This window comes from Hylobates moloch, unplaced genomic scaffold (genome assembly GCF_009828535.3).
Source record: "Hylobates moloch isolate HMO894 unplaced genomic scaffold, HMol_V3 SCAFFOLD_22, whole genome shotgun sequence".
In the NCBI taxonomy this organism is placed as follows: Eukaryota; Metazoa; Chordata; class Mammalia; order Primates; family Hylobatidae; genus Hylobates; species Hylobates moloch.
This window is the reverse complement of record NW_026652297.1, coordinates 35,360,595-35,385,140: the sequence shown is the minus strand read 5'-3', so window position 1 is coordinate 35,385,140 and position 24,546 is coordinate 35,360,595. Positions and strand designations below refer to the sequence as shown.

Here is a 24,546-nt window from a genome sequence, read left to right as displayed (position 1 = left end):
ACCATTTTGAGCTGATTGCTGTAGAGGTTGTGGTTTGGCTTATGTGAGTTACAGTGTTATTATCATATGCGGTTTAGCCATTGTCCATATGTATAAGTCTCTCACTCATTAATAAGGGAGCCAGCAGAATCATAAAATGGATTTCTACCAGTTCTGAAAAATGAAATTTATATAATCGTTGGGGAAAGGAATGCTGAAATAAAACTGCTCAGTTGTGGAATTGTATCTCTCTCTCTCTCTCTCTCTCTATATATATATATACACTGAATTCCCTGCCCGTTTTTCCCCTTACACCTCATCAGTTTCCTACCAATTAATCTTTGATTTCATCCTTTTGTAAATCTTCTGGGCCCTAATCAATTGTTATTCAAACAAAGTTACATTTCCTGTGGGTGTCAGATGATCAAGTAGGCTTATTACAAAATTCTCTAGAATGAAACTAATAAAAGTCACAAAATATGATCTTTTGACTTTTTTCCAAGTTTTGAATAAAATTTTAGGTATTTTCTCATTTAATTTTCACCACAGTCCAATGCAAGTAACTCATTGTAGTAGTACAATGATTATCCCCATTTCCCCGATGAGAAAACTGAGCCACAGTTTCAGTAACTTGAAGAGTAACCAGTAGTTAAGTACTTCAACAACAGCCACAGAATGGCTGAGCACTGGCTGTACTGCCGCTTTAGGTTGTAAGAGTGAGAAAAGGCCTGCCACGCTGCAGGGTTCAGGCAACGACAATTATTTTTTTCACTGCTTTATTTCCACCCATTTATCTGGCTTCTAAATCCAAAATCCTTTTCTAAGACAGTTCACAGGGGTGGAGGGAAGAGCCTGGGCTGGGCTCCACATCAGGCTACCTTTGCTAGCTGTGCTGTCTTGAGCAAGTCATTTATTAATTAGCTTCCTGGCCCTCTGTTCTTCGCTTGTAAAAGAGCTGGAACCGCGTTCTCGGTGTGCAGGTGCTGGGGGGTGGCACTGGGGTAAACTCACAAAATAACCGTTGAGGCCGGGCGCGCTGGCTCACGCCTGTAATCCCAGCACTTTGGGAAGACGAGGCGGGCGGATCGCTTAAATTCAGGAGTTCGAGACCAGCCTGGGCAACATTGTGAGACCCTATTAATACAAACAACAATAATAACAAAAAATAGCCCGTCGTGGTGGCACTCGCCTGTGATCCCAGCTACTCCGGAGGCTGAGGTGGGAGAATGGCTTGAGCCCAGGAGGAGGAGGTTGCAGTCAGCCGAGATCGCGCCACTGCACTCCGGTCTGGGCGACCGAGTGAGATCCCGTCTCTAATAAGAAAAAGACAAAAAACACAAAATAACCGTTGAAAGATAGCGTCGCCGGTTGGGTTCACCACATCCTAGCGCACGCCGGAGCAGGCTGTAGCAGTTTTAATTACGTGTCTGTAAAGAAAGCTGCCTTCCATCTTCCTTGGCCCCGCCTCCCGCTTGAGTCCCCTCCTCGGCCCCGCCCCAGCCCTTCCCTCGTTGTCATGGAGGCCACAGGACGCCAGAGCTGGACAGTTCTGCTCCCGCGGCACCAGAGGCGGGGGCACGCAATGACGCATGCGCTCGCTTGGCTGCCCTGGCGCCGCGGTGGCTGCCGGGACTGAGCTCCTAGCATCTGATCGGGAAGTGGCGGGCGGAGTCCCGGGTCGAGTCGCCGCCTCAGCCACCGCCGCCGCCGTCGCCGCCGCCGCCAGTGGCGAGACCCCGATCTGGCGGGTCAGCGCTGGGCGTGCGTGCGGGCAGGCGGGGGCGCTGACGAGAAGCAGGAAGAGGGTGCAGTGCCGGCGTGGGCGGCCGGCCGAGGCGGAGGCGCAGGAAGGGGGCGGCGAGTCGTGCGAGGCTGCCCTAAGGCTCACTCAGGTAGGGGCTGCGGCCGCCGGGTGAGGGGCGCGGAGCCCCAGCTTGCTGTTTCCGGGGACCCAGGCGTGCCGCCGCCTCCTGAGAGGCTGAGCGTGACCTCCACCCCACGGGAAGCTGGGGCCGCCGTTCTCGAAGCGAAACACCCAGCACGCGAACCGTTCCCCGGAGCATTGTCTTTAGGCCGGAGGTTCATTCAGCAAACTTTTGGGTTGGAAAGAGGGAAAATTCGCGGTCTGCTGCCTGACTGTGCCTCTTCCAAGCCTCCAAGTTCACGGGCGCGGTAGCCAAGCGAACCGTGTGTGGAGTTTGAGGAGCTGCGGGGTCCAGCCAGCTCAAGGCTGTGATTTAAAATGATGCTCATACGCGGACTGCTTTCTAGGCTACCTTTTGGAGACTTGGTTTGTGATGATCCCTAAACTTTAACGATAGTAGTTGATTTCTGCAGTCTAAAGACGTTTTCCACAACAACGCTGCGGCCCCCTTTTCGCCCACCTCCCCACTTCCGTCATTTAAGGGCGAAGCAGCCCGCTTTTCATAGCCGGGTCCTGAGGTGCCAGGGAGACTAACGAGGCTGGGAAAAAGCCAAAGAGACGGGAAGTAGTAAGGTTGAAAGAGGTCGAATGGTGGCAAGAATCGTGGGCTTGGAGGCAGATTTCAGTTTAATTTTTGGGTTTTCCATGTCTGCCCACGGAGGAACCAGCCAACTCCTTGAGTTGTGATAGTTTTGTTTAATTGTAAAATGGACGTGGTGATGTAGCCTGTTTACTCCATAGGGGGGTCCAGAGATCTAAAACTTAGTACACATCTTGAGTAGTCTTTGAAAAAGGAGGAAAAGTTAGGCGGAGCACGTGATGGTGAAAGACAGACAGTGCGAAGCCTTCTGCTCTAGATGCCTTTGAACGTTCCCGAACCTCACAGGTGGCCTTTGTTTTAAAGGCCTTTACCAGCGTTCCAGGTCTGGTGTAAGGAGCACTTGAGTTAGGAGTCAGGAGGTTTGGGTCCTGACGTTGGCTCTTCCATCTGTGCAACCTTAACCGGACAGCTTCACTTCAGATTTCACGTATTAAAATAGGAATAACACTAATACCTGTTTGCTCCTAGAGTTGCGAGGGTCAAATACTGTAAGCATTTAGTTTGTTGTAAACTGTACGGCTTTATTTACATCTTTTTTTTTTTTTCCCCCCGAGACGGAGTCTCGCACTGTCGCCCGGGGTGGAGTGCAGTGGCGCGATCTTGGCTCACTGCAAGCTCCACCTCCCTGGTTCAAGCGATTCTCCTGCCTCAGCCTCCCAAGTAGTTGGATTACAGGCACCCGCCACCACGCCCCACACATTTTTTAAATTTTTAGTGGAGACAGAGTTTCACCATGTTGGCCAGACTGGTCTAGAACTCCTGACCTCGTGATCCGCCCGCCTCGGCCTCCCAAAGTGCTGGGATTACAGGCGTGAGCCACTGCGCCCGGCCTATTTAAATCTTTTAGAGTAATTTTTTAAAAGTCCAGATTAAGGTCCTGCCTTTGCAACGTGAAATAAGAAGACACAAATGTTTCCTGTTGTAGAAATTTACAATCTGCTTTTTGCCCCCACCTTCTCACTTGACAATTCTCCTTTCTTCTTCTTGGCCCCACGCTTTCCCTCCTCCCAAGGCTGTCTCCTACTTTCCTCAGCCCGGTAAATCATTCTCTTCTTTCAGATCCAACTTAAAATAGTAGTACTGAAATAACATGTTTTTATGACTTTACTATTTAAAAAATAACATACACATTTTCTCATTCTTACAATTGGGCTGGATGTGGACAGCTTTCGTAGCGTCCTCATTTTGCTTATGAAATTGAATGTAGAGGCCTTGTGGGTTGCCTAGTCAGGTGCCTTTTAGGAATTGAAACTGAGGCCGGGTGTGGTGACTCACGCCTGTAATCTAAGCACTTTGGGAGGCTGAGGTGGGCGGATCACTTGAGGTCAGGAGTTCAAGACCAACTTGGCCAACATGGTGAATGAACCCCGTCTCTACTAAAAATACAAAAATTGGCGGGGCGTGGTGCTGCGCACCTGTTGTCCCAGCTACTCGGGAGGCTGAGGCAGGAGAATCGCTTGAGTCCAGGAGGCGGAGGTTGCATTGAGCCGAGATTGCACCACTGCACTCCAGCCTGAGCGGCAGAGCTAGACTCTGTCTCAAAAAAAAAAAAAATTGAAACTGAGAGAAGGCAGGTTTTTGATTCACTGTCCAGTGATTGTTCACGCCTTAATTGAAATTCACTCTGATTATTTCTTATCAATGCTTCTATTTAAAATTTTTAGCTCAGTGCTTCCATTTTCTCAAATCTAAGCAGCATGCAGACAAGGATTTATCCTCTGTAACCTTTCAAAGCTTAGAGCACAGCGCCTCACAAACAGAAGATACTTAATAAAGGCTTGTGAAACCAGTAATAATGGGACCAGAGCAATTTAAAGATGTTGTTGCATGTGTTGTTCATTTAACAAATATTTATTGAGCTATCTGTGCTTAAAAGCTTTCAAAGTATGAGTTTTTTTCCTCCCAGCTGACACTAGTCTTAACAGTGTCAAATTCATTTATATAGTTAGCTTGAGGTCTTCATAGACCCTCTGTAGGGTTCTAGCAGAGTTCAGAAGAGAGGAGTGTTTAGAATTCTTGTTGGTTGACCTGTAGCTTCCCTGGTTGTAGTGAAATTGCTTTGAGTTGTAATTTTAGAACTAGACAAACAACCACCACAACATAGAAGTTGCCTCAAACCACCTCCCTTCAAATTGGAAATTTTCTGTAGACTTTTTTTTTTTTTTTTTTTTTTTTTTGAGACAGAGTGTTGCTGTATCACCCAGGCTGCAGTGCATTGGCGGGATCTCAGCTTACTGCAACGTCTGCTGGACTCAAACAATTCTCATGTCTCAGCCTTCTGAGTAGCCGGGACTACACGTGTGTGTCACCATGACCGGCTAATTTTTGTAATTTTTATAAAGATAGAGTTTCACTATGTTGCCCAGGCTGGTCTCGAACTCCTGACCTCAAGTGATCCACCCACCTCAGCCTCCCAAAGTCCTGGGATTACAGACATGAGCCACTGTGCCCGGCTCTCTGTAGACATTTCTAACAAATAGTATAACAATTCAGCCTCTTCATCAATTAATAATTGAGAGTTCACCAGTTTTAAAAATATGCCATTTTATTTATAAGCAGTTCTGATGGTTCTCTTTTTTTGCAGTGAGCCTAAATCCACCTTCTTCTAATTTCTGCCCTGTAGTCCTCATGTTGTTTCTATATCAATGTTGTCCAATAGAAATATAATGGGAGTGGGAAGTGTGAGCCTGTGAGCCACACGTGTAATTAAAAATATTCTAGGGTGGGTGCAGTGGCTTATGTTTGTAATCCTAGTGCTTTGGGAGACTGAGGTAGGAGGATTGCTTGAGGCCAGGAGTTCAAGACTAGCCTGGGCAACATAGCAAGACCTTAAAAAAATCAACTGCGTGTGGTGGCGTGTACCTGTAGTACTAGCTAGTCAGGAGGCTGAGGTGGGAGGATTGCTTGAGCCCAGGAGTTCAAGGCTACACTGAGCTGTGATCACACCACTGTACTCCAGCCTGGGCAACACAGTGAGACACTGTCTCTTAATTTTTTTTAATAGCCATATTTTAAAAGAAAAATTGGTGAAATTAATTTTAACATTTTATTTAACCCAGTATATTCAAAATACTATCACTTCAACATGTAATTAATGTAAAATATCTCGTTAGTAATTAGTTTTTTTCTTTATACTAGATCTTTGAAATCTTGTGTGTTTTTACACTTGAAAGTCCATCTCAATTTTAACTAGCCACATTTCACGTGTTTAATAGGGACATGTGGCTAGTGGCTAATATATTGGATAGCATAGTTCTGGAGCTTTAGGGAATAATTCTGTTTCTTTTCTTTCTTTCTTTCTTTCTTTCTTTCTTTCTTTCTTTCTTTCTTTCTTTTCTTTTCTTTTCTTTCTTTCTTTCTTTCTTTCTTTCTTTCGCAAGGGTCTTGGTCTGTCACCCAGGCTAGAGTGCAGTGGCGTTATCTCACCTCACTGCAGCCTTGACCTCCCAGGCTCAAGTGATACTCCCACTTCCGCCTCCCGAGTAGCTGGGACTGTAAGCACACATCACCATGCCTGCCTAATTTTTTGTATTTTTTTGTAGACATGAGGTATTACCATGTTGTCCAGGCTGGTCTCCAACTCCTGGGCTCAGGCAGTCTGCCTTGGGCCTCCCAAAGTGCTTCGGCCACTATGCCTGGCCTCTTTTTTTCCTATAATGGCTAGTACAGCTTGGCATGTAATAAGCACTAATGAAATATTTCTTGAGTACATGAATAAGTGAATAAATACAAGTGCTAGAGAACTAATAATAAAAGGTAATTTTGTTTGGGAAGTAGCTTGTTGAGATCTATGGATTTGGAGTGCAGGTTTGAGTGACTTGAATTTGTATTAAAGACACATTTTTCCTTTGTAGCATTATGGATCCAAACCTGTTGAGAGAAAGGGAGCTGTTCAGAAAACGAGCTCTTTCCACTCCTGTAGTAGAAAAACGTTCAGCATCTTCTGAGTCGTCATCATCATCGTCAAAGAAGAAGAAAACAAAGGTAGAACATGGAGGATCGTCAGGCTCTAAACAAACTTCTGGTTAGTAAAATTGTTTAGGACTGTTTGGTTTTTATTCAGATTATTCAGGAGGAAACCATTTAGTTATGGCTAGTTCATTTTTCAGTTCAGCACTCATGTTGATAGGCACTTTGTTGAATATAAAGGATGGGACAATAAGAGAATTTAAGCTCTTAGGATGTTAATAGTCTTGTGCTGTAGTTAAAATTTAGGTTATTACCTCTTTAAAAAAACTTTATTGAGGTTTAATTTACATACCATGCAGTTCATTCATTGTAATTGTACAGTTCAAAGATGTTTGGTAAATTTACAGAATTTTGCAGCTGTTATTACAGTCTAATTTTAGAACATTTCCACCCCCAACAGATCTGATGTGCCCATTTGCAGTGACTTTTCCCATCCCTGCCCCGGAAAACCAATAATCTGCTTTCTGTCTCTGTATATTTACCTTTTCTGGATATTTCCTATAAATGAAATTGTACAGTAAGTGGTCTTTTGTGTGTTGTTTTTTTTCACTTGGCATATTTTTGTGTTCCATCAATGTAGTATGTATCAGTACTTCATTCCATTTTTATTGCTAAAGAGTATTCCATAGTATGGATATATGTACCACAGTTTGTTTATCCATTCACCAATTAACGGTTATTTGGATTATTTTCACTTTTTGGCTGTTTTGAATAGTGTTGCTATGAATGAATATTCATGTACAAGTCTTTGTGTAGACATATTTTTTTATCTCTTTTGGATAGAGACCTAGGAGTAGATTTCTGGGTCATATGTCAAATTTATATTTAACTTGTTAAGAAACTGCTAAAATAGCTGTACCATTTTACATTTTCTCCAGCAATGTATCAGGGTTCCAGTTTTTTCTCATCCTTGCTAATGCTTGAAATTCTTTGGTTTTTTTTTTTTAATCATAGCCATTTCTATAGTTGTGAAGTGCTATCATTGTGGCTTTAATATGCATTTCCTTAATGAGTAATGATGTTGAACATTGTTTCATGTGCTTATTGACTATTCATGTATATTCCTTGGTGAAATGTCTATTCAAATTTTTTTGCCCATAAAAAAAAACTGAGATATAGTTCCTTTTCGTATTGATTTAATAATTCTTTATATATTCTGGCTACCATTCTTTGATCTGATATACATTTGCAAATATTTTCTCCAAAGCAAGTGCTTGTCATTTCATCTTCTTTTTTTTTTTTGAGACGGAGTCTCGCTCTGTTGCCCAGGCTGGAGTGCAGTGGCGCAATCTCGGCTCACTGCAACTTCCACCTCCCGGGTTCACGCCATTCTCCTGCCTCAGCCTCTCCGAGTAGCTGGGACTACAGGCACCCGCCACCACGCCCGGCTAATTTTTTGTATTTTTAGTAGAGACGGGGTTTCACCGTGGTCTCGATCTCCTGACCTCGTGATCCGCCCGCCTCGGCCTCCCAAAGTGCTGGGATTACAGGCTTGAGCCACCGCGCCCGGCCTTTTTGCGTGTTCTTATGGAGTTGTCCCAGCATCATTTTTTGAAATGATGATCTTTTCCTCTGTTGAATTGTATTGCACCCTTGTTGAATATTAGTAGACCATAAATCAAAGAGTTTATTTCTGGAGTCTCAATTTGGTTCCATTGACTTCTGTGTGTATCTTTATGCCAGTATCGTTTCTCTTGAGTGCTGTAGCATTGTAATTAAGGTTTGAGACTGAGAAATGTAAGTCCTTCAACTTTGTTCTTTTTTCTTTCAAGAGCTGTTTTGGTTTTTCTGTATAAATTTTAGGATCAATCTATCAACATTTGCAAAAAAGCCTGCTGGGATTTCCATAGGGATTGAATTGAATCTATAAATCAATTTGGGGAAGAACTGCCATCTTAACAATATTAGATCTTCCAGTCAATGAATGGATGGCTTTTTACAAATTTTTTGTAGAGACAGGATCTTGCTCTGTTGCCCAGGCTGGTCTCAAACTCCTGGCCTCAAGCAATCTTCCTACCTCAGCCTCCCAGAGTGTTGGGATTATAGGCGTGAGCCATCACACCCAGCGGTTGTTTTATTCTGATTCAATTTCACTTATGAATGAAATTGTTTTCTTTGATTTTTTTTTTTTTGACTTGTTCATTGCTAGTATATAGAAATGAGTTTTTTTTATACGTTGATCTTGTATTCTGTAACCTGACTGAACTTGTTTTTTATTTCTCGTAGTTTTTTGTGTGGTTTCCCTAGGATTTTCTATGTCAAGATTATGTCATCTGTGAATAAGAACAGTTTTCTTTCTTTCTTTCCAGTGTGAACTTTTTTATTTTTATTTATTTTGCCTGTCTGGACTGGCTGTATGTTGAATAGTAAAAGTAGCTACCTTTGCCTTGTTCCTGATCTTAGGGGCAAAGCATTCAGTTTTTCACTCTTATACATGATATTACTGCAGGTTTTTGTACATGCCCTTTCCAGTTGACGAAGTTCCCCTCTATTTCTAGTTTGTTGAGAGGTGGTTTTTTTTGTTTTGTTTTGTTTTGTTTTTTTGAGACGGAGTCTTGCTCTGTTGCCCAGGCTGGAGTGCAGTGGCGCAATCTCAGCTTACTGCAAGCTCTGCCTCCCAGGTTCATGCCATTCTCCTGCCTCAGCCTCCCAAGTAGCTGGGACTACAGGCACCCACCACCATGCCCGGCTAATTTTTTTGTATTTTTAGTAGAGATGGGGTTACACTGTTAGCCAGAATGGTCTTGATATCCTGACCTCGTGATCCACCCGCCTTGGCCTCCCAAAGTGCTGGGATTACAGGCGTGAGCCACCGCGCCCGGCCTTTTGTTTTCTTTTGAGACAGGGTTTTACTCTGTCGCCCAGGCTGGAGTTCGGGCGTGATCATGACTCATTGCAGCCTCGAAACTCCCAGGCTCAAGCAAGCCTCAGCCTCCCGAGTACCTGAGACTACAAGCACATGCCCACCACATTTGGCTAATGAAACCTTTTTTTTTTTTTTTTTTTGGTAGAGATGGGGTTTTACTTTGTTGCCCAGGTGGGTCTCAAACTCCCCGCTTCAAGGGATCCATCCCCCTTAGCCTCCCAAAGTGCTGGGATTATAGGCATAAGCTACTGCATCTGACTGAGAGTTTTTAGTCATAAATGGGTACTGGATGTTGTCTGATGCTTTTTCTGTATCTAATGAGATGAGCGTGCTCTCACCCTTCAGTCTATTCATATGATATATTAACATTAATTGATATTTAGATGTTCAAACAACCTTGCATTTCTTCCTGAAATAAATCCTACTTGGTTATGGTGTATAATCATTTTTATTTGTTGTGGTATTCAATTTGCTGGTATTTCAGTGAGGATTTTTGCATCTCTATTCCTGAGGGACTTGATCTGTAGTTTTGTTTTTCTGTGGTGCCTCTCGGTAATTCTGGCCTCCTTAAACGATTTGTGAAGTGCTCCCTTTTCACCTATTTTCTGAAAGAGTTTGTGAAACTTTGTTATTATTTTTTAAAATGTTTGATAGAATTCACTGGTGAAGCCATTTGGGCTTCAGCTTTCCTTTGTGGAAAGCTCTATGTAAGAATTTTTTCTTTTCAGTTTGCTCAGATTTTCTATTTCTTTTTGAGTTAGTTTTGGTACTTCGTGGCTTTTTAGGAGTTTATTCATTTAATCATTTACGTTGTCTGAGGTTTTTCAAAGTATTCCCTTATAATCCTTTTGATATCTATAAAGTCAGTAGTGATATCCCCTCTCATTTTTTTTTGAGACCAGTCTTGCTCTGTCGCCCGGGCTGGAGTGCAGTGGTGTGATCTCGGCTCACTGCAACCTCTGCCTCCCAGGTTCAAGTGATTCTCTTGTCTCAGCCTCCAGAGTAGCTGGGATTACAGGTGTGTACCACCACGCTCGGCTAATTTTTGTATTTTTAGTAGAGATGGGGTTTTGCCATGTTGGCCAGGCTAGTCCTGAGCTCCTGACCTCAGGTGATCCGCCTGCCTCAGCTTCCCAAAGTGCTGGGATTACAGGCCTGAGCCGCTGCACCCAGTACCCTCTTTCATTTTTGATTTTAATAATTTGTATTTTCTCCCTTTTTTTGTTCATCAGTCTACTAAAGGTTCATCAATTTTGTTGATTTTCTTCAAAGAACCAACCTTTGGTTTCATTGGCTTTTCTGTTTTGGTTTTTTGTTTGTTTATTTCCACATCAGTATTTATTATTTCCTTCCTTCTGCTTGCTTTGGGTTTAGTTTACGCTTACATTATTTTAAACAATGTCAGTGGAACTTAATTCACAGCTGAAGTTATTTAGCTGCTTCAAATTGTAGCAATAATTTTTATTGATGTTAATTTTTTACACATCCTATAAGCTGTTTTATAACTGATTTTGAAGCAAAGCTTTTTTAAAAATCAAAGTAGGCCTGTCATTCTTATAATATATATTAGGTTTATTTGTCATTCCAGTGAAATTTACATAGAATTAACTCATCGTAAACAAAAATGTAAAAACTCTTTTAAACATTAACACAGCCACTCTTAGGCTTAAGCAACTTGAGCCTTTGACCTGCTCAAGAATGTCTTTGCATTTTGTAGTTTAGGCTACAGGTATTGGGTAGCGAATTTCATCTTCCCCACAAACAGATCCCATTCAACAGCAGGAAGAGCCCTTGTAGGGTTTTACTTCTCTTTGGTTGGCCAGGGTTTTCCCTAACAGTCAAGGTAGGATAAACTGTGTTGTGGTAACAATCCCCAAAATCTCAGTTTCTTAAAACAACAGAAGCTTGTTTCTCCTTCATACTACATGTTTATCATGGATTGGCAGGAGTCTTAGCTAGTTATAGTCACTCAAGGACCCAGGCTGACAGAGCAGCTGGAAGCTCAAATGTTTGTGAGTTCTGTGCTAGCAGGAAAACTAACTCTGGAAGAGCTTGCACTAGCAGTTAAGTGCTATGGCCTGGAGGTGACACATGTCACATCCTCTCACAGCTCATCGGCCAGAGTTAGTCACAAGTCACTCATTTGGCCAGAGTTATTTTCCCAGCCGTAGGGGGCTCCGAAGTGAATGCTTTCCTTAATGAAGAGAGCTGGAAATACTGGGTGTAAACACTAAAGGCTACCATGCTACTCTTGTTCAGGCCACGGTCATTGGATTGCTAGATTAGCTATTGACCAGGTCTCCTGGTTTAGCTGCTTTCGTGTTCATTCTTCATACAGCAGCGATTTTTCTCATTAGATCATGTTGCTTTCAGCTCAAGTGATCGTTATTGTTTTTCAGATAAAGCCCATGTTTTACTGCAGCCTACGTGCTTGCCTCATCTGGCCTCTAATTATCTCTTAGGTGTGGTATCATACTGTTCTCCTTGTACTCTGTGCTGGTGATACTGACTTGTAGCTCCTCCAACATGCTTTATTCTCTCTTGCTTCTTGGCTTTTATTCATATTATTTCTTCTTCCTGGAATATTCTTTCTTACCTCCTACCCTCTTTTGGTTCTGTCCTGTTCTTTTAAGTTTCAGCTTAAAAGTCATATTATTCTCATTCTTCAGTGTGAATTCACTGTATAACCTTTGAGTTCCCATAGCACTCACTCTTTTTGACAGAGCTCCCAATGTGCTCCATTGTAGTGACGTGGTTCCTTGTTTGCCACTCTGCCCTCAGTATCTGGCCTAATTGCTGACATGTAGTAAGCACTCAGTAAATATTTGTTAGATGACTAAATAAATTACAGGATAGGGTGGGGGAGAAAGTTGGTAACGTACACTGTTAAAAAATCTGATTATTAAAGGACTTGTATACTTCCCATCTATTGCCAAGAATCCAACGTTCGTGAAAATGTATATGGTTTTAACAGTGCTCAGTTCCTGGTTTCCAAAGTATTTTACATACCCAAGCTTCACAAATCCTTTTAAAGTTGGTTATATTATTTGTGTTTGTTTCTGATGTGAGAATAAATATAAAAAATACTTTGTGGAAGAGTTATTTCAGACCAGCAGTTAAGATTCTTTTGTTTGAGACGGAGTTTCACTCTTGTTGTTCAGGCTGGAGTGCGATGGCATAATCTCAGCTCACTGCAACCTCTGCCTCCCAGGTTCAAGTGATTCTCCTGCCTCGCCTCCTAAGTAGCTGGGATTACAGGGGCCCCATCCCTATGTCTGGCTAATTTTTTTGTATTTTTAGTAGAGATGGGGTTTCAGGCTGGTCTCGAACTCCTGACCTCAGGTGATCCACCTGCCTCGGCCTCCCAAAGTACTAGGATTGCAGGCGTCAGCCACCGTGCCCAGTCAATATTCTTTAAATTGAAAATAACAGATTTCCTCTCTTCACCACACAGTTATTTATTGCACACAAAAAATTCCATCAGTAATAGAGATAAAAAAAAAAGTCTTTTATAATACCTAGTGCTTTTTTGGTCCCCACAGCCCTCTTAATATACCAGCTATTCTAATTCTCCATATTTGTTTTCAAACCTTACTCATATGTATATTAATTTATAATATCAATAATTTTATTAAAACTTTTATATGCTGAATTTATTTTTTACTTTTAAATACTTTTCTATCTTGCCAGAATTTTCGGTTGCTTTTTTTTTTTTTTTTTGAGACGGAGTCTTGCTCTGTCACCCAGGCTAGAGAGTGCATTGGCATGATCTCAGCTCACTGCAACCTGTGCCTCCTGGGTTCAAGCAATTCTCCTGCCTCAGCCTCCTGAGTAGCTGGGGTTATAGGTGCCTGCCACTGTGCCTGGCTAACTTTTGTATTTTTGGTATAGACGGGGTTTCACCATCTTGGCCAGGCTGGTCTCGAGCTCCTGACCTTGTGATCCATCCGCCTTGGCCTCCCAAAGTGCTGGGATTACAGGCATGAGCCACTGTGCCTGGCCTTCAGTTGCTTTTTAATAATTCATTAAGTTGATGTGCCACATTTAGTTAAAGTCTTAGTTATTTTCAATTTTTTGTTATTTTGAGTAATGCTGTTGTAAAAAATCCTTGTACCTTGAGCTTTTACATTTGAACTAAGTGCTAAAGATACATTTCCAGGAGTGGCATTTCTGACTTAGGGGTAGTATAGTGGTTAAGAGCATGCTTTTGTTTGCTTATGGGTGATAGCAAAATAGTGTTAGGGTCACAGAATATCTGTATAGCCCTTGGAATTCCAAGAAATAAAACTGCCATATTTCTCAACAGGTGTTGAGTGGCCCTATCTTTTGACCTTTTTTTTGGAAGTGGGGGGCAGTCTTTCTGCCTTGGTTATCTTAGCCTTTGAGAGTATAAATAAGAGAGGTGAAATGAAAGAACAAACTCAGGAAATGAAGGGGTGTAGTAGTAAGTTTTAGTCTGAAAATAGACTAGGCCTTTCCTGTATCATGCATTTCTAACTAAGCAGTAAGTTTTGTGAGAATTTTATGCAAATATACTTGTGGCATTTTTGATTATTTTGAGACTTTTTCTTTTTTTTGGAGACGGAGTCTGGCTCTGTCACCCAGGCTGGAGTGCAGTGGCGCGATCTTGGCTCACTGCAAGCTCCGCCTTCCAGGTTCACGCCATTCTCCTGCCTCAGCCTCTCCGAGTAGCTGGGACTACAGGCGCCCGCCACCACGCCCAGCTAATTTTTTGTATTTTTAGTAGAGACGGGGTTTCACCATGGTCTCGATCGAGACTTTTTCATACTAATCCTACATAAAACTCAAGTCATTATATATTTATATAAGTCGTTTTTCAGTAAATTAGAAAATATTACTTTTTAATAAATAGGGACTTTATATATATAAGTGGAAGTATTTTACTTTGGACTTAGAAACACATTTTAAATAGCCTTTTTGTTACCAACACACTATTTTTTGTCTACATGAATTGGTTAGTTATAAAATCATTTTAGCATCATTAGCCTTGCTTGTCTTTTCCAGCTTACCTTTTGCTGCTTAATATTGAACTCTAGGAATCTTTTATCCAGTTTTTGAAGTGTCAGTATTAAACAGATTAGTAAATTCACATTTATGAAGTTTTACTGTATATTTAATGAAATGGCTACACACACAAACAGTGCATATTTAACTTGTTTTTCCCTTTCTACTAGAAATCTTTTAACCATTCAGTCAGAATTTGTTTTGTAGCAACAGTTGGCCTCAGAAGATTTTTTTTTCTCAGAAGAGGTTGAGCTGCTTTCAGAGATTTTGTTCATCTTCTGTAGAGTGTTAGACCACTTCAGTTTCACGTTTTCTGATGTTGTCCATCATACTTCTAAGAGGGTTGGGTTCACTTTTCAAGTCTTTCACGGTTTTGTTTTTTACACAGCAGCAGCAGTCAAGCACTTCATAAAGGAAAGCCAGCACCACTAAAGATACCACTGTAAATATAAATAAAAGCAGGATGACAAAGCAGGCAGTGTTCCAGTTGTCATGGAAAGGGTAAATTTTTTGAACTTGGAAACCAAGGTACTGATAAACAGAGGTAGTGGTTTCATTCCAGTGGCTGGAAGCCATTCTTAGAGATTCCACTTCTTATATTGCTCTTTTGAATCTATAAAAAAGGTAGAAAATGAATTTATGTAGCAAACTACAGATCTGTTAATTCAAATCTCAGTACTAAGATTTCGTAGTAAATTTGTATAGGCAACATGAGTCTTCCTTAATTAATGCCTAAATGGTAGTTTTGAATTTTTTTGTGTATCTGGGCCAACATACTTAGCTGTACCCTGTTTTTTAATATATATTATTTGCTAGATGAATACGTATATTTAAGATTCAGGCCAGGCGTGGTGGCTCACGCCTGTAATCCCAGCACTTTGGGAGAATGAGATGGGCAGATCACTTGAGCCCAGGAGTTCAAGATCAGCCTGGTCAACATGGTGAAACCCATCTCTACAAAACATAGAAAAATTAGCCAGGCATGGTGGTGGGCGCCTGTAGTCCCAGCTGCTTGGGAGGCTAAGCCAGGAAGATTGCTTGAGCCAGGGAGGTGCAGATTGTGGTGAGCCAAGATCGTGCCACTGCATTCTAGCCTGGACAATGGAAATGAAACTGTTTCTCAAAAAAAAAAAAAAAAAAAAAATTCATATACCGAAATTAACTGCTAATGGAAGGGGAAAAGGCAGCTGAATTGGTTTAAAACTTGATTAAAGCAGTGGTCAGTGAGCTATTATCTACAAAAAAACCTTGGCATTTTAAGGTTATGTTCTTCAAACTGCCCCTGGAAAAGCTTTTATCATTAGCCTTGTGGATTCTTCTTACCTTTTTGGTTCAGTGTATTTCTGTCTCCTGTTTCCCCTTCTTTAAACTTCGATGACAGGTGATCTAAATCAGGAAATAGTGGCTGAGTGAAAAATAATAGAGAAAGAAAAGCCAAATCATGCCAATTTTCAGAATGAGGATAATAAAATTTTAGGTTAGAGTGGTCTGTGAAGAGACCCTAATCTTGGGGTTATAAATGATAGTCTTAAGTGCTTCATATACCTGAGTGACCCATAGACATAAATATTTTAAAAAACAGACAAATTCAACCCTCACAAAGGTATCAGTTATTAAATTATTCCATTTCACAAAAGAAGCTAGTGAGTTCAAGTTTCAGTATTCTTGAATTAAGTTTAGCTCTTGTTGATCTGGTACTTGTTAGCTCTTAAATGGGGACTATTAGAATCAAAGATTTGTTAGTATGGAACTATAGTAATGAGGAACTAAATTAGTTTTTACTATATTGATCTCTAACAAATATTTTAACATTTAGTTTTAAAAATTGTAAGATAACCTGTGCACTAAGAACATTTTGGAAAGAAGAAAACATGTAGTTCTACTTCATTAATTTATCGGTTGTCATTCTGTGTGCTTTTCCTTTACTACATAGTTGTAAACAGGATTTTATTTTTATAACAAATGTTTATTGATTACCTAATGTGTACCAAATATTTTTGTAAATTCTGGAGATACCTTGTGTATGAGAGTGTTTCATTTAACGGAAACTACAAAAGTAGTATGAACCCATGTACTTTTTTTTTTTTCTTACTAGCAGATGCAGGGCCTCAAAAATTGGGTTAAGACTTAGAATTATTCCTCTCCAAAGAAATCTTTAGTAAAAGGTGAGAGATTTATATGATCTGAAGAGAAACCAGAGTATCCCATGTACTGTTTTTTTTTTTTTTTAGGCGGAGTCTCGCTCTGTTGCCCAGGCTGGAGTGCAGTGATGCAACCTCCGCCTCCCGGGTTCAAGTGATTCTCCTGCCTCAGCCTCCTGAGTAGCTGGGATTACAGGCATGCGCCACCACACCTGGCTAATTTTTGTATTTTTAGTAGAGATGGGATTTCACCATGTTGGTCAGGCTGGTCTCGAACTCCTGACCTGGTGATCCACCTTCCTCGGTCTCCTAAAGTGCTGGGATTACAGGCGTGAGCCATTGCGGCTGGCCTCCCATGTATTTAAAATGCAACTTCATTCATCAACTCTTGGCCCATCTCTACCTGTACCCGTTTGCTTCCACCCCATTGGTTGTTTTAAAGCAAATTCAAGACATCATTCACCTAGAAATATTTCAATATATCTCTCCCAATGGTGAGGACTCTATTTTTAAACATAACCACAATATTATTGTCACACCCCAAACTCAAAGCCATAACAATATAATTCCTTAAATTTTTTTGTTTTCTTAATTAATAAAAACTTTGGGGTTGATAAAATTATGTTTTCTAAGGTTTTTGTTTCCTTAGGTTTGCTTGATAAATCACTTCACCTCTCTGGATGTTCAGTTGCTTCTTTGAGTTCAGGATCATGCAAAAATACACTGTCTGGAACAGAGGTGTGTAACTTCCTGTGACATGACAGTTTTTTCAGACTATACCCAGCCTTTCAAAAATTACGCTTTTATCCTTTGCATTTTCTCTTCAGAGTACTTCTTACAGAAAGTAGGGATGCTACCTTGCACAATTCCAGGGAGCACCGTTCATATTGTGTTGTGGGGTACCATTCATGTAGAATATGATGTAAGTGGTGCCCCTTGTATAATGTGAATATCCTAATAGGCTACCCCTTCAACCTCTGCCTTGTTCTAATGACCATGCACACAAGCAGTTCTAATCACCATGCACACAAGTATTCAAGTAATTCATAGAAACTTATTTTTATTTTTTTGAGACAGAGTTTCACTCTGTCACCCAGGCTGGAGTGTCGTGGCGTGATCTCGGCTCACTGCAACCTCCCCCTCCCAGGTTCAAATGATTCTTCTGCCTCGGCCTCCTGAAGTAGCTGGGATTACAGGCGCCTGCCACCACGTGCAGCTATTTTTTTTTTTTTTTTTTGTATTTTAGTAGAGACGGGGTTTCGTCATGTTGGCCAGGCTAGTCTTGAACTCTTGACCTCAGGTGATATACCCGCCTTGGTCTCCCAAAGTGCTGGGATTACAGGCGTGAGCCACCACTCCTGGCCAGAAACTTATTTAAATGGAGACAAAAGTTAGGTCCTCTTTGACCCAGCCTCCCCAATAGAGTAGTGTCATGCATACATGGCCACACTCAGATGCCTTAAAAATGCTCAGCTTTTGGAGATCCTTTAAGATTTTTAGCACTGCCAAAATACAGATATTCCTGTGAGGGGTAGCACACATTATTACAGCTATTTTTACTTAAGTGTATGAGTTTCAGGTCATTTTTGAAGAACAGAGCTAATGAGAGGGAGAGGGAGAAGAACAGGCCTTTCGGGAAACTCAGGGCAGTGCACTTGTGTGGGTGGGCAAAGAGCAGAAGGAATTGCTTGGGGGTCTGTCCAATCACTTTACCTGGGCTAGTTGAGGATCACCCCAGCATTTATGGAAATAATCCTTAGACTTTCTGTTAAGGCCTTCCAGGTCGATCCCTTTTTAAAATCTGGACGTTTCTTTTGAAGGCTTCTCTTCTAAACCTGGCATTAGAAGTAACTGTGAGGAGAAGGGTGATAGAGAAAAGACAGTAGAGAGAAGCAGTTCCTACATTCTACCTCTCAGATTAGTTTAATCTGCCTTATTGGTGAAGTTAATGTTAATTTAAAATGTTCACTATTGATTTAAGTAACATCATTATAGTAATTTTTTTTTTTTTTTTTTTTTTTTGAGACGAAGTCTCACTTTGTTGCCCAGGCTGGAGTGCAGTGGTGCAATCTCGGCTCACTGCAACCTCTGCCTCCCGGTTTCAAGTAATTCTCCTGCCTCAGCCTCCCTGGTAGCTGGGATTACAGGCGTCCACCACCACACCTGGCTAATTTTTGTATTTTTAGTAGAGACGGGTTTCACCATGTTGGCCAGGCTGGTCTCAAGCTCCTGACCTCATGTGATTTACCCACGTGAGCCACCACGCCTGGACTTATTATAGCAATTTTAAATAAATTAAAAGCACGACTCAGTTGTGTCTCCTAAATATAACGTCCTTTAGTGTTTTTCTTCTAGAAATTGGCTATATAAATCTATAACTTGTACCTACTTGAAATTATGCTGAAGTCATTACTTTGTATTTTAATTTATTATGAGTAGGCCTTTTTTGTTTGTATTGACTTTTGGGGGAGAAGTTATAAAGACTAAGTTGCCATTTCAAAATGGAATTTTAGAATGGGCCGGGCGTGGTGGCTCACACTTGTAATCCCAGCACTTTGGTTGGCTGAGGTGGGCAGATCACCTGAGGTCAGGAGTTCGAGACCAGCCTGACCAACATGGAGAAACCCCGTCTCTACTAAAAATACAAAATTAGCTGGGCATGGTTGCGCATGCCTGTAATCTCAGCTACTTGGGAGGCTGAGACAGGAGAATCACTTGAACCCGGTAGGCGGAGGTTGCGGTGAGCCAAGATCGTGCCATTGCACTCCAGCATGGGCAACAAGAGTGAAACTCCCATCTCCAAAAAAAAAAAAAGAGATCTCTCATCTACTTTTGAGATACAAGTGAACTGCTTAAAATATTTTCAGGTCCCCTTACCTCAAAAATAAATAGAAAGAGGCAGTCAGGAAAGCAGACAGATACATAACTAAATTCAGTTATTTGAGGTTTAACTTGTATCCATTAATGAGCTATTCTTCTGGTTAAATTAATATAGTTTATTCACACAATTGAATCATAGGTAACTGAGTTTTAGGAAAGATATTTAGGATATGTTCTTAAGTGAAAAGAACAAGGTGTAGGATAGTATATATAGGAAAAGGGAAAATATATACTGTTGTTTGCTTGTATCTGCCCAGAAATCTTGGAAAGACCTACAAGAAATTAATCACAATGATGGTGTGGATGGGGATCCATAGGGAGGAGAGTGAGGCACAAGGCTATGTTTGAGGCTTCTTAACCTGTACCTTGTGTTCTTTCGTTTTTTCAACCATTTGAATATATTATTTATTTGAAACCAAAATAAATAATCTATTTTAAAAGGAGAAATAAAAAGCACTATTCATTATTCTTGGCTCTCTTAAAAGTCTATTGTTAGCCAACAATATGGATTAGTACGGAGTAACCATTCTTGTATTCCTGCTTATGGAGTAGTATGGAGTAACCATTCTTTTATTCCTTTCCTTTTTTTTTTAGCTTTTCTCCTTTAATTCAAAAAGATAAAATCCCTTTGTGCTTTCAAAATGTAACACATCTAGTTAAATCAGCTATCAATATTGACTTATTTAATGCACTCTAATACAAAACGTTAGCCTAATAAAACTTCTAAAGTGCTGCTCAGTATTCCTTTGCTTTCTTAATAAACTTACTTTCACTTAAAAAAAGCCTGTTGTTTATGTATCTGTTTAATACATTTATTGAGTATTCTGGATTCCAAAAAATTCAAATTGGGATTAGGAAACACTGTCATTTTTGTTAGACTGTATGCTTTATTCACACATAAAAATGCTTTTAATAATTATGCTTGGCTGGGTGCCGTGGCTTATGCCTTAACCCACACACTTTGGGAGGCTGAGGCAGGAGGATCACTTGAGCCCAGGAGTTTGTTTTTGGTTTGAGACAGAGTCTCATTCTGTCACCCAGGCTGGAGTGCAGTGGCACAATCTTGACTCACTGCAACCTCTGCCTCCTGGTTCAAGTGATTCTCCTGCCTCAACCTCCCGAATAGTTGGGATTACAGGTGTGTACCATCACGCCCAGCTAATTTTTGTATTTTTAGTAGACATGGGGTTTCACCATGTTGGCCAGGGTAGTCTTGAACTCCTGACCTCAGGTGATCCACCCACCTTGGCTTCCCAAAAGTGCTGGGATTACGGGCATGAGCCACCACACCTGGCCAAGCCCAGGAGTTTGAGACCAGCCTGGGCAATGTGGGGAGGCCCTGTCTCTTCAAAAATAAAAATTAGCTGGGCATGATAGCCTGCGCCTGTAGTCTCAGCTACTTGGGAGGCTCAGGTGGGGGTATAGCTTGAGCCTAGGAGGTTAAGGTTGCAGCGAGCTGTGATTTCTCCATTGCACTCCAGCCTGGGTGATAGAGTGAGACCCTGTCTCAAAAAAACCAAAACAAAACAAATTACGCTTGTAATAATACTATAGGTAACACCACAGGCCACCTCCAAAGGCACTTACATGCTTTGCTGGAAGTGTCTAAGCAGTTTAAGAAAGTGTATAGGTCAGGTTTATGTTGTAAATGATGATGATTTGTCTTGTGAGTGTATTGATAACCGAGCGGCTCAAAACATTCATTGTTTGTTAGCTTCTGGGCATCTCTGAAAAAAGCAAACACTGTAATATGGAGTCATTTTTCACCTTAAATTTAGTGTAGCATGTTCATTCAAAGTGTGGTAGAGCTCTAGTAACTTTTGATGTTTAGGGTAAAGGCTAAATCTTACCTTCATGGATTAGGCATAACTAAGCATGCAGAAAGAAATATACCATTAGGCCTGTAATCCTAGCACTCTGGGGGGCCGAGGTGGGCAGATCACCTGAGGTCATAAGTTCAAGACTGGCCTGACCAACATGGCGAAACTCCGTCTCTGCTAAAAACACAAAAGTTAGCCAGTTGTGGTGGCGGGCGTGTGTAATCCCAGTTTCTCAGGAAGCCAAAGCAGGAGAATCTCAACCTGGGCGGCAGAGGTTGCAGTGAGCCAAGATTGCGCCACTGCACTCTAGCCTGGGCGATAGAGTGAGACTCCGTCCCCCCACCAAAAAAGAGAAATATGTCATTAGGATTTTCTCCTATCCTGCGACTTAGTTTTGAAATTAAAATATAAGTTTATATTAAGCAAATGCTGTAAACATTCTTTATGAAAAGCAAGAGAAAATGATGTATATAAAAAAAAGTAAAACAATCTTTTTCTGGACTTCCCTACCCATGCCTTAAAGTTTGATTACAGAATGGGGAGTTTTAAAGTAAATCACATAATTTTTTTTAGTGTATGTGTTTTAGTTTTATGTTAATTTTGGTATGTTTACTCCCATTTCCAAAGGCCCCAGTGGAGTGTTGATGGGGATGGGACTTGGAACTGTTCTGGAACCTTTGGGTTGCAGATGAGAATAAAGTTATGCTTTTGCTGTATTTATGGTAAAAGCCTTTGAATTGAATTCTCAGGTGCTTTTAAGCATATCACTTTGAAATGTGATCAATTAATCCTAATAGCCTGTAAATATAGAGCAACTCACTTAATTTAAGCTCTGGAACTTAGGCCATGTCTCCAGTCAGTTTGGTGAAACAGCAATGAGCCTCCATCTGTGCTAACAATAGACATATTCCAAGCAAAATGCAGGCTGATGATAGAGGGTTAAAACAGTGTGGGTGGTAGGGGTTTCTGTTTACAGTTTACCTGAAATTTGAGTTGTAAGTTAACTGTTTTATTTGACAAAGTTATTTTTGTTTTATCTGAGACTTCTGTTTGGTGCTTCTGTACTTTCTGTAGCAAGCACAAATGGTTTCTAGGTAATTAACCCCACTGTGCTGAACCTGGACAGATCTAGTATCTTATTACAGCAGCCTTTGGGTTTTGCAGTGGATACTTTGCTCAGGCTAGCTGAATGCCGACTAAGAAAAGGAATGGAAATTATGAAGAAAAAAAAACCCTTTAAAGATTAAATAAACTTACCAGCAAGGTAAAAGGACAGAAGCTGGCTCTTTAGGTCAGATATAGTATGTATCCTGGAGTTCTAACATCTAGTAAATAACTAAATGTTCATGCTTGAATAGTATAAAATTAGAAATTTGGTCAGCAGTTAATACTAATTTTTAATAGACATGAACGATTGCTCTGAGCCACGAAGATAATCTTGTTACCTAGAAAGGTACTTACTCTCCTTTCTTAACCAGTTCTTCTTAGGACATATTTTTATTTTAAAATGCAGTTTATCAAAAGGACTTACTTTGTATTTATTTTGAGGATCAGTTTAAGAATGACTTTAACATTATATTTAAATGGTGTGATAAATTGATATAAAAAATGAGAGGCTATTTAGGAAGGTTTTTGTTTAATAGCGTAACTTTATATTACGAGAGAGAAATTTCACAGTGAAGAATTATTTTAATTAAATGTTAAGGAAGTCTGAAGCTGTATAAATTGTCTGTTCAGTGTAGTATAATGCAGCCCATATAGTGATACCTTTTATGATCTTTTATATAAAAATTAAAATTGTGATAATTTCTTGGCATTCTCTGCATCTACATTCAAAGTAAAATAAAAATAATTTTGAACTATTTTCTCATATTCTAAAAAATATAACAAACTTTCTTACAAGTAACTATTTTTTTAGCAGCCAATATCATTTGCACATAGAATCAGAAAGCTTTAGTCTGGAATTCGCTTTTGATCTGGGTTTTTCTTTAAGAAAAATCCTTTGTTAAGACAGACCAAACTGCAGAAATGAAATCGCTCAGAGAAAACGAAATTAGCAAGTAACCAGTTAAAATAAAAAGCTATGGTTTACTCTAAGGTCTGGATATAGATCAGGTTCATGCAAAATGTAATGAATTTTCCATTAAGGCACAGATGGTAAGGGTGCTTATCAAATAGCACAAGGCAGTCTTCATATTTTCATAATAAAATCCTACCAAGCAGTGAAACGAATACATTGCTTTTTCTTGATATTTAGTAGGAGCAAAGCTTTCTGGTTGATTTTTCAGGGTAAAATATTTTCCTATTGCATCATAAGGACATGTACCACTAAATAAAAAAGATCATATAAACCTACCTCTTGTCTGAGAGGATGCTGTTGAAGCGATGGTATCGTCTGTTTGTAATGCAGTCTAGTGCACAGCCAAGATGGAGCTGTGCTTCTATTGGTTGAACCACAATGGAGCTGACAGTTTCCTCTATATTCATTTGCATTAAGTCTTGCCACCCTTAAGAGTAAATCATTCATAAACTTGAATAGAGCTGTCTGGGGTATCAACTGTCATCCCTTCTCCTTTATTTTTTTGTACTTAAGCTAAATTCCTATATAGGAATTTGTGAGTTACTAACAAATTGATGATTCTTTAGTGTTTCATTATAAAATTTCAGATCCTTCAGTGAATACTTCAGTGCTAGGGCTGGAAGATAATGTCGGGAAAGGTAGTAACCTAGGAAACAAACAGTCCAGGTTTGCCAGCCTGATATTTCCTTCAGGAAGTGTGCATAAAATCTTATAAATTTTTCTTTTCTTGTTCCTCCTTTTCTTTCATTACTTGTTCCATATATAATTTTTGCTCTTTGGAAGTGATTATTTCCATGTGGTGGTTTGATTTGGGAGGAATTATGAAGGAAAATAATTGGCTTTTAGCTCTGCAAGTTGGAAGAGGGCTTGTTTAGGTAAATACACTACCTGCATTCAAAAAATAGTCTCAAAACGTAAATGGCAAAGTGATCTCCAGGATGGCTCTTTAGAGACAGAGTATTTTTAGTTACTGCGTATTATTTAGAGTTATGGTCTAAGCACAACAGAATGAAGGTTTTTAATTATGGGAGTGGCTGTTACAACAGCAGCAGACTAGGTACATGCTATGTAGACTTCTTTTTTAAAATTATAGATGAAGGCTGGGAGCGGTGGCCCATGCCTGTAATCCTAGCACTTTGAGAGGCTGAGTTGGGTGGATCACAGGGTCAGGAGTTCAAGACCAGCCTGGCCAAGATGGTGAAACCCCATCTTTACTAAAACTACAAAAATTAGCCAGGCACGGTGGCAGTCACCTGTAATC

General features: G+C 40.5%; 2 protein-coding genes and 1 non-coding gene across 7 annotated transcripts in view; 1 reads left to right on the top strand and 2 right to left on the bottom strand.

Annotated features, from left to right (window-relative positions):
* Window positions 1–1,610: 1,610 nt before the first annotated feature.
* The window catches only part of GTF2E2 (general transcription factor IIE subunit 2), an 86,312-nt gene continuing 63,376 nt past the window's right edge, over window positions 1,611–24,546 (top strand). The window contains exons 1-2 of the mRNA XM_032144485.2: window positions 1,611–1,871; window positions 6,359–6,528. Of these exons, the coding sequence (XP_032000376.1) occupies window positions 6,363–6,528 (166 nt within the window). The 5' untranslated portion in view covers window positions 1,611–1,871; window positions 6,359–6,362. The remainder of the gene's footprint in view (window positions 1,872–6,358; window positions 6,529–24,546) is intronic.
* Window positions 13,032–23,621, bottom strand: SMIM18 (small integral membrane protein 18). 5 transcript variants are annotated; one of them, XM_032144487.2, is made up of 4 exons: window positions 23,562–23,620; window positions 18,219–18,356; window positions 15,688–15,769; window positions 13,032–14,977 (listed from the first exon to the last, which is right to left on the bottom strand). In XM_032144487.2, the coding sequence occupies exon 4, from the start codon at window positions 14,938–14,940 to the stop codon at window positions 14,653–14,655; it is 288 nt and encodes a 95-aa protein (XP_032000378.1). In that variant the 5' UTR covers window positions 14,941–14,977; window positions 15,688–15,769; window positions 18,219–18,356; window positions 23,562–23,620; the 3' UTR covers window positions 13,032–14,652. The 5 variants fall into 5 exon arrangements, with proteins under 5 accessions (XP_032000378.1, XP_032000381.1, XP_032000379.1 ...); XM_032144490.2 differs by having other exon boundaries at window positions 15,688–15,750; XM_032144488.2 differs by having other exon boundaries at window positions 18,219–18,340; window positions 23,562–23,615.
* On the bottom strand, window positions 16,450–16,567 carry LOC116462188 (U5 spliceosomal RNA). Its single transcript, XR_004246277.1, has one exon. It is a non-coding gene; the product is annotated as a U5 spliceosomal RNA (small nuclear RNA).

Coding starts and splice junctions, on each gene's coding strand:
- SMIM18 (XM_032144486.2), bottom strand. CDS start 14,940: ATGGCTTCCAGCCACTGGAATGAAACCACTACCTCTGTTTATCAGTAC.